The sequence below is a fragment of the Mya arenaria genome, chromosome 3 (assembly GCF_026914265.1).
Source record: "Mya arenaria isolate MELC-2E11 chromosome 3, ASM2691426v1".
Taxonomy (NCBI): Eukaryota; Metazoa; Mollusca; class Bivalvia; order Myida; family Myidae; genus Mya; species Mya arenaria.
In genome coordinates this window covers 67,626,532-67,640,108 of record NC_069124.1, presented here as the reverse complement: position 1 = coordinate 67,640,108, position 13,577 = coordinate 67,626,532, and the positions used below count along the sequence as shown (strand labels likewise).

Below are 13,577 nucleotides of genomic sequence, written 5' to 3'. Positions count from 1 at the left end.
TGTTGTTTATCTCAATGTATGTACCCAAAATGATATTAATCAACATTTTAGACACAAACAATGTGCCAGATGCATTATGTTTTGCCAGGGCCTAAAAATTGTTTGGTTAGGGTTACATCCTTTTCAAAAGTAGGTAAGGTAGGTAGGCTTTTTAATTTATTTTTATTAGGCTTTATATAAGAATGCCATTTTCATCATTGGAGAATAGTGTTAAAGTTATCTCCTGTATAAGCATTTAAGGTTTTAAACTCCATATTTAAAAACCCAAACAGAAAAAAATACCTCGGGGTGCAGGGGAATTTGGCGGGGATTTGACCAGTAGTTTGTCTCCGCAGGGCGGGGTTTTACCAAGGATTGGCTGGACTGAAAGTCAAAGTCCCCGCTATTCTCCAGACCTGGGTGGGGGGCTGGTTACAATTGACTGGTGCATATTGTGGCTTCTTGTGAAAATGACATCTTGTTTTGACTTTATTATACAGATATATTATACAACAGGCAGTATGGAGTACGAAACAAGTTTGCACAACTTCAAAACATACAATCTTTAAATGTTTCCGAAAAAAATAAAAAATAAGAAATATCCATCTTATTTTTTTTTCTCGACGCTCATTTTCAAACATCTTTTTCTTAACTTTATTCCCTCCTCCTGGCGCTTATTTTTGAAAAATTTCCCGTAAACGAAAAATAAAAAAACTCTGGCCTTACTGTACATAGTGTTGATCAGTGGACCGGATTGTTATAAGTTACCTTCGTGGGTGTCCAATCTACTGTTTTTGCTATTTGAGTATTATTTTCGTGATCTTATTTGACATGTGTTTCTTGCGGCTGGAAGCTTAAGTTTGACACGCTTTTTGAAAAAAAAAATGTTTTCTGTCTTGGTATTTTAAATGATGAATAGAATGATGATTAAGTTCTTTTCTGATGATAAGAAATAGCCTCTTTTGCTTTCGGCCATTAAAGACCCCCATTTAAAAAAACACAAGACTAATACATGAAGAAAAAATAATGTTGGAATGCTTTCTCGTCGCAACGACAACGTTTAACAAGACATACATTAAAATAGATGACAAGGGGACTTTGAAAGCCACCGAGCACGATTATGACAACATTGCAAGCTCGGTTTGATTGGGCCTGTTCATTGGCAGCAATGGAGATACATATATTGCCCACGCAGTAATGGAGGCGTGCATATGGCGGCTAACATGGAACCTTCCATGAAAGTGTTTATAACATGTCATAAGGATGCGATGAAATTGAGTAGGCAGTCATACTATCACACTCCCTCCCATGTTTTCGCTCCGCAACCAACTCATTCGCCCCAATACCCCTTGAAAAATGAGCATAAATCGTTTCAATAAAAGTTTCACTAATCAATATGTGCAACAGTCACTAGCGAACGGTATTCGATTCATATAAGGTTTAGGAGTGTATTTTAGGAATGCGTTATGGCACTGTTCCTGTTGGGAGCGTTATGACTGTTTTCTGTTGGTATTTGTGTTGAATCCACGTTCCCCTCATTAAAATTGTATAAGTTTAATACACGCTGCACTGACGATATGATCCATTAAACGTTTAATTTAAAGTCCCCTGATGTTCCCTGAGTTGATTGTATAATCTTGTTTTTCACTGTCAATATAAATTGTGAATCAATATTTTAGTCAGCTATGAATCTACCTTTACGCTTTTAAGGCTCCAGTTTTGACACGATACTCAGTCTATGTGTATCACTTGTTGTACTTCTTGGTCATGGTTACAATAGTTATTGTTTCTAAGCACTAGGACCAAAACATCACAAATTCTTAACAAACAAGTAAAATCGAAATTTGATATCCCCCGATAAGCATCATTGAAGAACCAAACGAAGACTTCAATGTATGCATCTCTGCAGTGGGATGTTGTACAAACAAGTTTTGCCTAGATTGAATTAGTACACCAAGTGATACGCCACCTCATTCATTGCTCCTTTCCAAATGTCTGGTCGAGACTGTAGTGGAATCGTCAACGGTGTAGATAGACGTATTAGGACGACGAAACCCGCAGCCCAATTAATGAAGGCGACGTTCAATATGTACAGTATTTGAGTTCCGCACGAGCCGCTACAAGAGGACCGCATAGAACCGAACCAGGAGCCTGGTCTGGAGAGCATACATTGTCCCTTCATTGTGGCTTCATTTCTGAGATATTTAAATTGAAGAGTGTTTGATTGTATGATGGTTTATTTTTAATAGCAGTGATATTTTGCCGTATCCGGTCGGTGGTAATGATATGTCATTATATATATATATTACTGATATTAAAATTCACTTGAATCAGTTTCTGTCTTTTCATGTAAAAGACAGGGCGCATGGCAATATAAACGATTATGCACTTGAAAGTTCAACTATTTGATTAGCCGATATTTATGTGATGTATTTTGTTGAATGGAATCAAGATTAAAACATAAGTAGGGATATAAATGGCATTTTTTTAAAATTCATTGTCTCTGTTTCGCCATTCGTGTTCTCATTGCATACGTGTGGCTGTTAGTTTTGTCATCGTCATATTAAGAAATGTTGAGAAACATAAACTGTACGTGCATGTGCACGTGTTAACTACTTCCTTCTACACGTTAAGTAATCCATGTACATTGTACAAAAAGCCTTTGCAACGTATACAAGTAAATCATTGTTACGATTACAGGTTATCACTGATAAAGACTGCTACTCGTAACAATATTTATTGCTATCACAATGTTCAAACATGCCATTACAAACCAGTGATAAGATAAGTGCATTCGATTGTGTGGTATTATGTTTAAATAACGCACCTTGAAATATGTCTCCTGATACACTGATTGGAACCTAGGCAAGTAGTTTATATACAGGTAACTAAGGTGGGTTCCGCATCAAGTTGTTGGGTTTCAGCCATACCAGAGTCATTTAACCAGCTTAAAGCTAATGCAACAACTGGTATAACATGTAATTTAGAGGCCAAATGTACTAAACGATCATACTACAAGTGCTAGGTTGTCATACAAACTGCATTCTTTAACATAAAACTTGTTTCAAATATCATACCCATATACATGAATAAATAATCGTAATATCATCATACTGTTTATTTAACATTTATTTTATTGTTCAAACTGTTTTAGCAAAAACAAATGCGATTCAACATGTCTTTCAGATATTAAAAAAGAACATAAGGATATAATAATGACATCTTTTAACAGCAACTTCACAAAATCACAAACTGCTTTACATTTGTATTAAATAAATTGTTCAAAGTGCAATAAACACAGACAGACACACACAGATCTTATTACTTAATATCATAATAACTCATAGCTTCGCAGCAGATTGTTCGTCCATTTTCTGAAAAGTCTGTTTTGGGACCGTGTTGTTCTTGGTTTTGGTGGCAGTCTTGCTGTCAACCATCTTTGCAGTCCCGGCTTCGAGGCGCGCTGTGAACACGGCCAATCCGATCATAACCAAGCAAATCAGTGATATGCTGACACCGGCCACAGCTTCGATACCCTCATACTAGAATAAAGACAGCAGTGTGATAGAAGCCTTCATCAAACAATGAAGTATTCAAAAAAGGTTAATTTCATAGCCCAAGGGTAGGGCCACGGGACACGAATTTTGCACTCAAAAACAGTGCATTTGAAATGTATTACCCCCCATTTATTCTATTTCACCATATACCCTTTAAGCATACTCAATACGTTACTATCTTACATATTGTTTGCCACAGTGAAAGAGGGGGGTGACGCATATGTGCGTCCATCTGTTCATCTGTCGGTCCGTCCGACACAAACATTGAGTGCATACTAGGCATATTAAGGGTAGACAGTGGGGTATTTTCCTATTATGTCCCTATTCTTTGTTTGTGCAACTGGTAATTTCGATTTACATTCATCTACCTTGGGTGGAATAATGGCTAATGCTTTTGCTCCAGTTGAGGCAATTGTTATTTTTGACGATTTGCACTTAAAACGAAAATTTGAATAAGAACCTCGTTTAACATAAATGAAAACAAAATACACTTAAGTATACATATAAAGTACTCGCTTGATCTTAACTACATCCACTTTTGTTTGTAAAAATAGAAGTCATTATGTACAAAAACATCGCTCCGAAAGTAGAATAAATAATTTTCACTGGCATGAAATAATTTATTGAGAACAGTCGAAAGATAACGAGTATCATCGGTAATCGTCATGCGTAAACCGTATGATCTGTTCTAAAACATTGTTATTTGTGTTTGTTCTTTTTTCATTTTTTTTTCAAACCTGATCATCTTACATGGCTTTCTTGTACACTCGAAAGGTATTTTAATCTGGCACACGTAATGCCAGATAATTTACGAGGAACAAGACGTCACTTCCGATTTCTTTTGATTAATAATTTCTATAATATCTAGAGCCTATAAAGTTTTGCAAAGGACAGATTATTTAAATTTAAGTATCATGATGAACTACTGTGCTGATAATAAATGAACGTACATTAAATAACCATAAACATTTAAAGCTTTTTATAAGCAGCCGAGTTTTCACTCTTCGAGCAGTGGATATTTAAGAAATTGAAACGCATTGGTACATGTCATTGTTACAAGATCGTATTGATTATTGTAAAGAGCGAGACCAAAAACCGTGATTGGGCATTAATTAAACACAACCCATCGTCTGAGCATTGGTCAAACACATGGCATTGTATTAGCATTGTACAAACACATGTCCTTGAATGGACATTGGTTAAACACATGGCATTGTATTAACATAGTACAAACACATGTCATTGAATGGACTTTGTACAAACACACGTCATTGTATTAGCATTGTACAAACACATGTCATTGAATGGACATTGGTCAAACACATGTCATTGAATGGACATTGGACAGACACATGTCATTGAATGGACATTGGACAAACACATGTCATTGAATGGACATTGGACAAACACATGTCATTGTATTAGCATTGTACAAACACATGTCATTCAATGGACATTGGACAAACACATGACATTGTATGGGCATTGGTCAAACACATGTCATTGTATGGGCATTGGATAAACACATATCATTCAATGGACATTCGGCAAACACATGTCATTATATGGGCATTGGTCAAACAAATGCCATTGAATGGACATTGGACAAACACATGGCATTGTATGGACATTGGACAAACACATGCCATTATATGGGCATTGGACAAACACATGTCATTATATGGGCATTGGTCAAACACGTGTCATTGTATTAGCATTGTACAAACATATGTCATTGAATGGACATTGGGCAAACACATGGCATTGAATGGACATTGGACAAACACATGTCATTATTTGGGCATTGGACAAACACATGTCATTATATGGGCTTTGGTCAAACACATCTCATTGTATTAGCATTGTACAAACACTTGTCATTGAATGGACATTGGACAAACACATGTCATTATATGGGCATTGGTCAAACACATGTCATTGAATGGACATTGGACAAACACATGTCATTATATGGGCATTGGTCAAACACATCTCATTGAATTGACATTGGACAAACACATGTTATTATATGGGCATTGGACAAACACGTTTCATTATAATGTATGGGCATTGGACAAACACATGTCATTATATGGGCATTGGTCAAACACATGTCATTGAATTGACATTGGACAAACACATGTTGTTATATGGGCATTGGACAAACACGTTTCATTATAATGTATGGGCATTGGACAAACACAGTGAGTGTATACCACGTGATAAATTGCGTCATAAATGCTACGTCGGAAGGCAATATTTTGCTTCGATTGAAGACTTAAAACAATGATAACTTTTCATTTTCTTTCCCATTTTAAATGACACATAGCGCAGTCTATGCAGCTTACGGAGCCCCGCCTTCGGTCTTTCACCAAATTTTGATTGAGAGTTTAGTTTCTTATAACACTTCGACAAACCTTTTCACGATACGGCCGTCTGACGGAGCACTGTCAAAACATTGTTTGGGAAACAGGTTTGTCGAAGTGTTTGATGAAACTAATCACATTATCAAACTCCGGTGACAAAACAAAGGTGGGGCTCTTTAAGCTGCATAGACTGGCCTTTGTTTCATTTAAAATGGTGAAGTAAGCGAAAAGTTATCTTTGATTTAAGCAAAATATTGCCTTCCGACGTAGCATAAATGACGTGGTAAACACACACTGAAACAAATGTCATTGTATTAGCATTGTATAAACACATGTCATTGAATGGACATTGAAAAAACACATTTCATTGAATGGAAAATGGACAAACACATGTCATTGAACAAACACATGTCATTGAATGGACATTGGACAAACACATGTTGATCTACTTATGATTTTAAGCAATATTATGCTGGAGTCACTTTTATCCAACTTTCTTTTCAAATGGGTTGAAACAAAAGAAACTCGATACCTAGTAATAAGACAAATACATCACAAACAAATTGTTTATATTACCGGTTTCTTCATCTTCTGTCGTTGAACCACTGGACCTTGACTTGCATTTTCTGTGGTAGTGAGCTCCGCAGTAGCTTCTGAGGCAGATGTGGTATCAGTGTCGGCTGGAGTGCTCGTTTCATCGATGTTTGTGGTAGTGCTACTTAGGTCAGGAGTCGTTGTTATTGATGTGGATTTAGTATCTGATGCATTTGAAGTTTCGACTGCCTGTGCTGTTGTCGATGGTGGTGTTGACGTCTTTGTTTCTGTTGATGTCGATGCTGTTGTATCTGTTTGATCTGATGCCGTTGTTGTTGTTGTTGTTGGTGTTGTTGTTGTTGGTGTTGTTGTTGGTGTTGTTGTTGTTGGTGATGTTGTTGAATTTTCATTTGTTGATGTAAAAGTTGTTGTTCCTGTTACATTTGCTGTTGTTGTTGGTGTAGCTGTTGTTACTTGCTCTGTTGTTGGACTAGATGATGTCGATGCTGCACATGCCGTGACAATAAGACACAGAGTAATAAACACCAAATGCATCCTATAATCCATTGTTGTATATTTCTCAAATTGTTATTTCTGACTCGAGTAAACTTCCTTGTTTTATCCCTAATAAACTATGACACGTTTTGATAACAATTCAAGTGAGCATATTACCCAATGAGATAAGGGACATGTACAATTGATATCTCTTATCAGTTTCAATACTCTTTCAAAAGCGTGTTTTTACGTATTGATATCGACCGCAAAGTACTTACTTCTTTTAACTTTTAAAATATAAATTGAATGCTGAAAACTGTGCACTTAAAGAATTAAAGCCCAATTGTAAAATATCCTTTCTTCGGCAAGTTGTATATTATGACGATGAAATTAAATGTATTTCTTAATGGAGGTAAAAAGATCTACATATTGAAAATGAACAATATGCAAATTTAATATAAACATCTAAGATCGCACCCAATATAATTGTGTGGAGTTAGCTATACCTATTTTGTCGTTCGACATTCGGAAAATGAAAGACGTACAAATATGAATGTCGTGCTGGCATGTCCAATGTCCAATGTCGTTCACGCAGGGCCTTCAATTTCAAATGTACAATGTCATGCCAGCAAGACATTTATTTTTTGAATGTGCAAAATAATCCCAAATTGTGCCAGTTCGACACTCCTTTTTAAATGTCCAATGTCTTGCAACACGACATTCATTTTCCGAACGCCAATGTCGTGACAACACGATATTCATGTATTGAATGTCTAAAGTCCAATGCCGTTCCATTCATGTTTTGAATGTTCAATGTCGTGCAAGCAACATATTCATCTTTTGAATGTCCAATGTCGTGCAAGAAAGACATTCATCTTTTGAATGTCCAATGTCGTGCAAGCAAGACAATCATCACTTGAATGTCCAATGTCGTGCAAGCAAGACATTAATATTTTGAATGTCCAATGTCGTGCAAGCAAGACATTCATCTTTTGAATGTCCAATGTCGTGCAAGCAAGACATTCATCTTTTGAATGTCCAAAGTCGTGCAAGCAAGACATTCATCTTTTGAATGTCCAAAGTCGTGCAAGCAAGACATTCATCTTTTGAATGCCCAATGTCGTGCAGGCAAGACATTCATCTTTTGAATGTCCAAAGTCGTGCAAGCAAGACATTCATCTTATGAAAGTCGGACGTTTAGCTAACTACACACAATTGCTATATAAGTGAACTATGAAGCAAACCATGTTTCATACAACAGCCTGAACTAGAAACAGATAGTGCAGACATGATGTAGGTGTAGTCGTGAAATGTTTTTGTAGTACCGAATATTCGATTCCAAAATAACAGGAACTGTTTTAGGGACACATGTATAAGCGCATATACTAGCGAGTTTGTGAGAGTTGACAGTGCTGATAAGTTTAATGAAAATTTTCAAACTTTTGATGAAATGTTTGCTTCCGGATAATCTCCTTTCCAGAATGTATGAATTTTAATTAGTATGCCTGCATGGCCCATTTCACAGTGTTTCCGTAAAACTTCGGAAATATTCGGTAAGTCATGTCACGTAGCGAATAATCACATGACTCAGTTCGCCGATCAAATGCTTGTAGAATTCCTGCTAGTAAATTTACATGTTTGTTTATGAAAAAAGTACCATCAGTTTAAATCAGGAAGTTATGGAAATATTTTGATTTAATACGAAACAGTACACACGTGTTCATTAAAGTTCGTTGAATAAGTGAGCAAAGCGAGAATGCGTGGTAGCAGGGAAAACGGGCCGTGCTTTTACCTTACAGGTGGCCGCGCAGTGACGTGTGAATGTGTTGGTTTTGCTTTCGTTCCGAAAATAGCGGGGCCTTACCTAGGTATCCCGGGTTGCGGGGGGCATTTGGCGGGATTTTTACCATCAGTTTGTCCTCGAAGGGCGGGGATTACCCGGGATTGGCTGGACCGAAAGTCAAAGTCCCCGCTATTCGCTGGACCTGGGGGCTGACTGTTGAATAACGGGAACAACGCAATAAGGTGACGAACTACAAACGTTTTTCGAAATAACAGGCGCGTAAAAAGAAAATTGACATTGGGGCCGCGGAATGGGTGGCCTCCTTTATTCAATTTTAAGCATTTAAAAACTCGATTGAGTTCAGGTTTTATTTTCATGTTTTATCTAAACCTTTTTCGGTTAAAAGAGTTGATAGATATAAAACTATTATCGTTTAGAAACAATTATTCACTATTACATTTATTCCATATTTATTTCATACATGCAATTTCTGTACCATATACAATTATAAATTGTCACAGTAATTCAAACACATTTAATACATGAATATGCACATTTTGTCGAATAATTAAATCACTATCATTCAGAACTTGCCGAAAATGGAAATTCGGTGTTCCATACCACTGACAAATTCATTGATGACGCCCTTGTATGCTGAATGTCGTCAGCTTCGGTAGGGTCCTCTATAAGCCGTGTAGTTAAAGTCCTTTCTTCCTCAAAATGAGAAGAACATGTTCACACTTAAGTACAAGCAATGGCCTCACATAAATTGCAACAGATTTCTTTCAACTGGTTTATTTTCATAAATATGTCCTGTATAACGTCCTAAGGAATCCAATTGGTGGAAAGTATTCAAAAGAACGGAAATCGGTGATGGCATTTTCCTATACTATCAACAATCTTCCAGAAATTTATGAATATGAGATATTGGATATTTGGTGCAGTACAGTGCATGTCCCGGTTTTATTTTCCCGGTCAGCTCCTTCTTTGACAATTGTCTGGCTTATTTAATATTATTAGCACAAGAATTATTTTTTTCATAGCACTCTTAATAGGCAGCAATTTAAGTTCATCGTAACTTTTGTATTTTATGCTTTAAACTGTTCTTACAATATGTTTCTAGCTCTTGTCATTGTTATGTTTGAAAAGATAGATTACAACACATTGTTTTTTGTGTCCTTATATTCGTATACTTTTCGGATGCAATTTTTAATAGTTGCCTTATTTTTTGTAAAATTTAATTAAATTGTTGGTTGATTTGTATTTTAATTTGCAACTAATATGGTTCTTTAGGATAACTACCTCCTGAATTTTTCAAGATTTAAATTGCAGCATTCACAAAATTGTCATTTTGGATTATGACAGTACCTGGCAACTCAACTAATAATTCGGAAAATAAACTTAAAACGGGCAAAAGACATTTTCGTTAACTGATACACAACAGTTACTGTATGAATAATCATGTTTGTGTATAGAAATCTACTCGGATCTTTGTGCAGCAATGTGCAAGCTTCAGGTGGAACATCCAGATGTCTACCAGAGATTTGAAGAGTGAAATCATGTGGTCAGAAGAATTCATCGCCTATGGGCTGGCCTCTCAGTAAATCTTATCATCGAGCAGGTGCGGTTGAGGAGTATGAAGACTAGTTTTGCCCTCACAAGGGGGCGAGAGATGACAGGGCAGCAGCGTGTAACATGGTTCCTCGCTATGCCGGCTTGGGCTGAAGTCAACAATGCCATGCACGAGCTAACAGTAGTAAACTACACCACTGGTGAGCAGAACAAACACATGACAGAAGCAAGACAAGCACGTGACATGAAGGGCACACATACTATTTATTTTTTTATAGTCCGAAATCTAAGCTTGCGTAGTAGTGTCTAGACTGGGGTCCATGAACAAATTACTGTACATGTTGACAAAGCGAGGACCATCGGAAACATCATCTTGGCTAGGATGGATGGACAAGCCACTGACGAGTACACATTCAATAGAAGGATAAGGCAACCACCTTAAGCACTCAATCCGCAGTGACGATTGGTGGCGAAGCAGTACAGGTGGATCCTCGACCTATTTTCCAGCGACTCACGAGATCTGGTATCATTGTTCAAATATGAGCTGTGCAATCACCCACCAGCACTGTTTGACACCTAACTGCTGCTTCGACAGCCACATAAACTAGTGCTAGCAGATGATACATGGGGCCTCCTCACACCTGACCTTCCAGAGATTACAGGCCAAGTTCAGTAAGTGCTGTATGGTAGAGCACTCTTGTTCAGCGCATCCCATGGACTCGTGGATCAACATACAATTACAAATGCAGGTTGTTCACTGAGTAAGGAAATATGGAGAGGCAGTTGTTGTGTTTGATGGCTATGAGGGCACATCCACGAAGGACATGACTAACCAGAGACGAGCAGTTGGAATGACTGGTCCAACTGTGACTTTTGATGAGGACATGTCTGTTACAATATAGAAAGATGAGTTCATCGTAAAAAACACAAACAAGCAACAGTTCATCAACATACCGGTACTCAGTTGTCACCTGAAGAAGAAAACCAGTCGGACATTTTATGCCAAAGTTGATGCTGATCTCCTCATAGTACAGTTAACAATGGAATCTGCAACCACAACAAACATTGTTCTCATTGGTGATGAAACAGATCTGCGCATAGTCCTCATCTACCATGCCAACCTCGATTCCCTCGACCTCTTCTTCTTCGAACCTGAGCCAAAGAAGAGCACGAAAGATCCACGTGTGTGGAACATCAAAGTTCTCAAGCAGCAGCTGGATGCCAGAGTGTGCATTCACATCCTCTTCATGCATGCGACCAGTGGTTGTGACACGACATCCCGCCTGTATGGCATTGGTAAAGACGCCGCCCTCAAGAAATTCATAACCAGTTATTACTTCCGTGAGCAAGCTACAGTGTTTGGTACACCGTCAGCATCCACAACAGATGTTGAGGTAGCAGGACAGAATGCTTTGGTGTGTTTGTACAATGAGAAGCCTGGGGACTCAACTTTCTACGGTTAAACCGTTTTTGTTAGGAGGTGGCTACTAGCATTTCTCATGTACAGCCACAGAGCCGACCACCTACCTCCGTGTGTACTACCAGATGCACCAGTGGAAGGGACTGCGGATGGTAAACGAGTGACGGGATACTTTTCCCTGTCCAAACAGACTTACCACCAGCTCCACAGGAACTCCTGCAGGTCATCAGATGCAGCTGACAAGACAGATTGCAGAAGCCTGAGGTGCACATGCAAGAAACATATTAACATTGAGTTTTATGCTGTATGTATCAGGGTGTGCTTATTCATTTCAAGAGGCTGAATGTGATAACGATGAACTTGACGATCATGAAACAGTGACTGAGCAACCAGACAATGTCGGACATCTAAACAATTTATGTTGACCTATTATAAAGAATTATATTGATGTCTCTTTAAAATAGGTATTTATGAATAAACGACTTCTTATCGTTATGCATGATAATTTGTGTTGAAAATAAGTGCATGCACTATGGAAGTAAATATGTCAGGCTTATACGTGGATGTAAGTCATCTAGAGGTCTTATCTAAAGACAATGGTCACTACTAAAGCCTGATCTCCCTATGCAAATGTGTGTTTAGCTATAAATATATTGTTAGAAAGTTGCTAAATATCCCATTATAAAGTAACAAAAAGTGGTACCAAGGTAGGGTTAAAATTTTTTTTTTTTTAATTTACTTTCCACCAGTTGGATTCCTTAGGACTTTTTTGGGCTTTAGATGACACTTTTATGAGTAATGAACACTTCTCAGATATTCTGTTGCAATTTGTGGTATGTTTGCCATTAACCCGGTTTCGGGTTTATGTTTAAACATTTTGCTGCTGAGCTTGTTTCTATTGGTTTTCGCATAAATATTGGCCCTTATTTGTCACAAAATGACTCTACTAATTCACGACATGTTTCATGTTTCAACCTCACATTTTTCTCTTTGTTTTCTGACAATTCAGCACGTAAAAACCATGCTCTGCAAAGGTTTATATCTTTACACGAAAGTCGACGAAATGTCAACTCTAATCCTGTTTCAAATCGACTTTTACAGCCGACCAAGCAATTTGTGGTAAAAATTATACAGGTTCAAAGTTCTATTACATAAGTTTATTTACAGTAGTAGGTATTTTTGGGACGTTTCTAGACATGGTCTTATAAGCATTTGATTGGCCAGACGCCATTGTGTTCGGATGGCGTCCGTCAATTTCCGTGACAGGTCGGTAAAATTCGGAGTGAAATGGGGTTTTAAGCCAAATCAGACATAACAAACCCCAATGTCAAGTACTTAATGACGTTAACGTAGGTCATTCGTGTTTCAGCAAATCATCTGTTAAGGGCCTTACACAATGCAAACGTTTGTGGGAAATGACTAATATTAAAATTTTATTATTATTTATTATTAATTATTATTATTTTTTATTTTACTGGTATTAAGGGGTAGACAAACCTAGTGATTTTCGAATTGGAAAAATACGAAAAACTTAAGAGATGTGATACAAATTTATGTTTTATTTCTGCAATTGTTACCCCTTTAAGTGTAAGTGTAAAATGCACTTTCGGCTAGAATAAGGTATTTCCGTATAAACAGACAGAGAGGTTTTGCATACCGTTGGAGGATAAAACGGCAATGATTGTTGATATAATCAATTGAAAATACAAACTATTTTTTTCGACTCCACTTAACCAGGGAGGAGGATGTAATTTTGTTTTATGCAAACATTAAGTCAGAAAATTGTTTCAGTGCAAACAAAATCGCGGATTTGTAAGGAAAAGTACCGAGCTCAGTACCAACATTCGCCGTGTAAATGGACTTTTTCTTAA

General features: G+C 37.4%; 1 protein-coding gene across 1 annotated transcript; it reads right to left on the bottom strand.

Moving 5' to 3' along the window:
• Positions 1-3,079: 3,079 nt before the first annotated feature.
• Positions 3,080-7,090, bottom strand: LOC128228915 (uncharacterized). The gene is made up of 2 exons (XM_052940462.1): positions 6,479-7,090; positions 3,080-3,521 (listed from the first exon to the last, which is right to left on the bottom strand). The coding sequence occupies exons 1-2, from the start codon at positions 7,001-7,003 to the stop codon at positions 3,321-3,323; spliced, it is 726 nt and encodes a 241-aa protein (XP_052796422.1). The 5' UTR covers positions 7,004-7,090; the 3' UTR covers positions 3,080-3,320.
• Between the last annotated feature and the right edge of the window lie 6,487 nt (positions 7,091-13,577).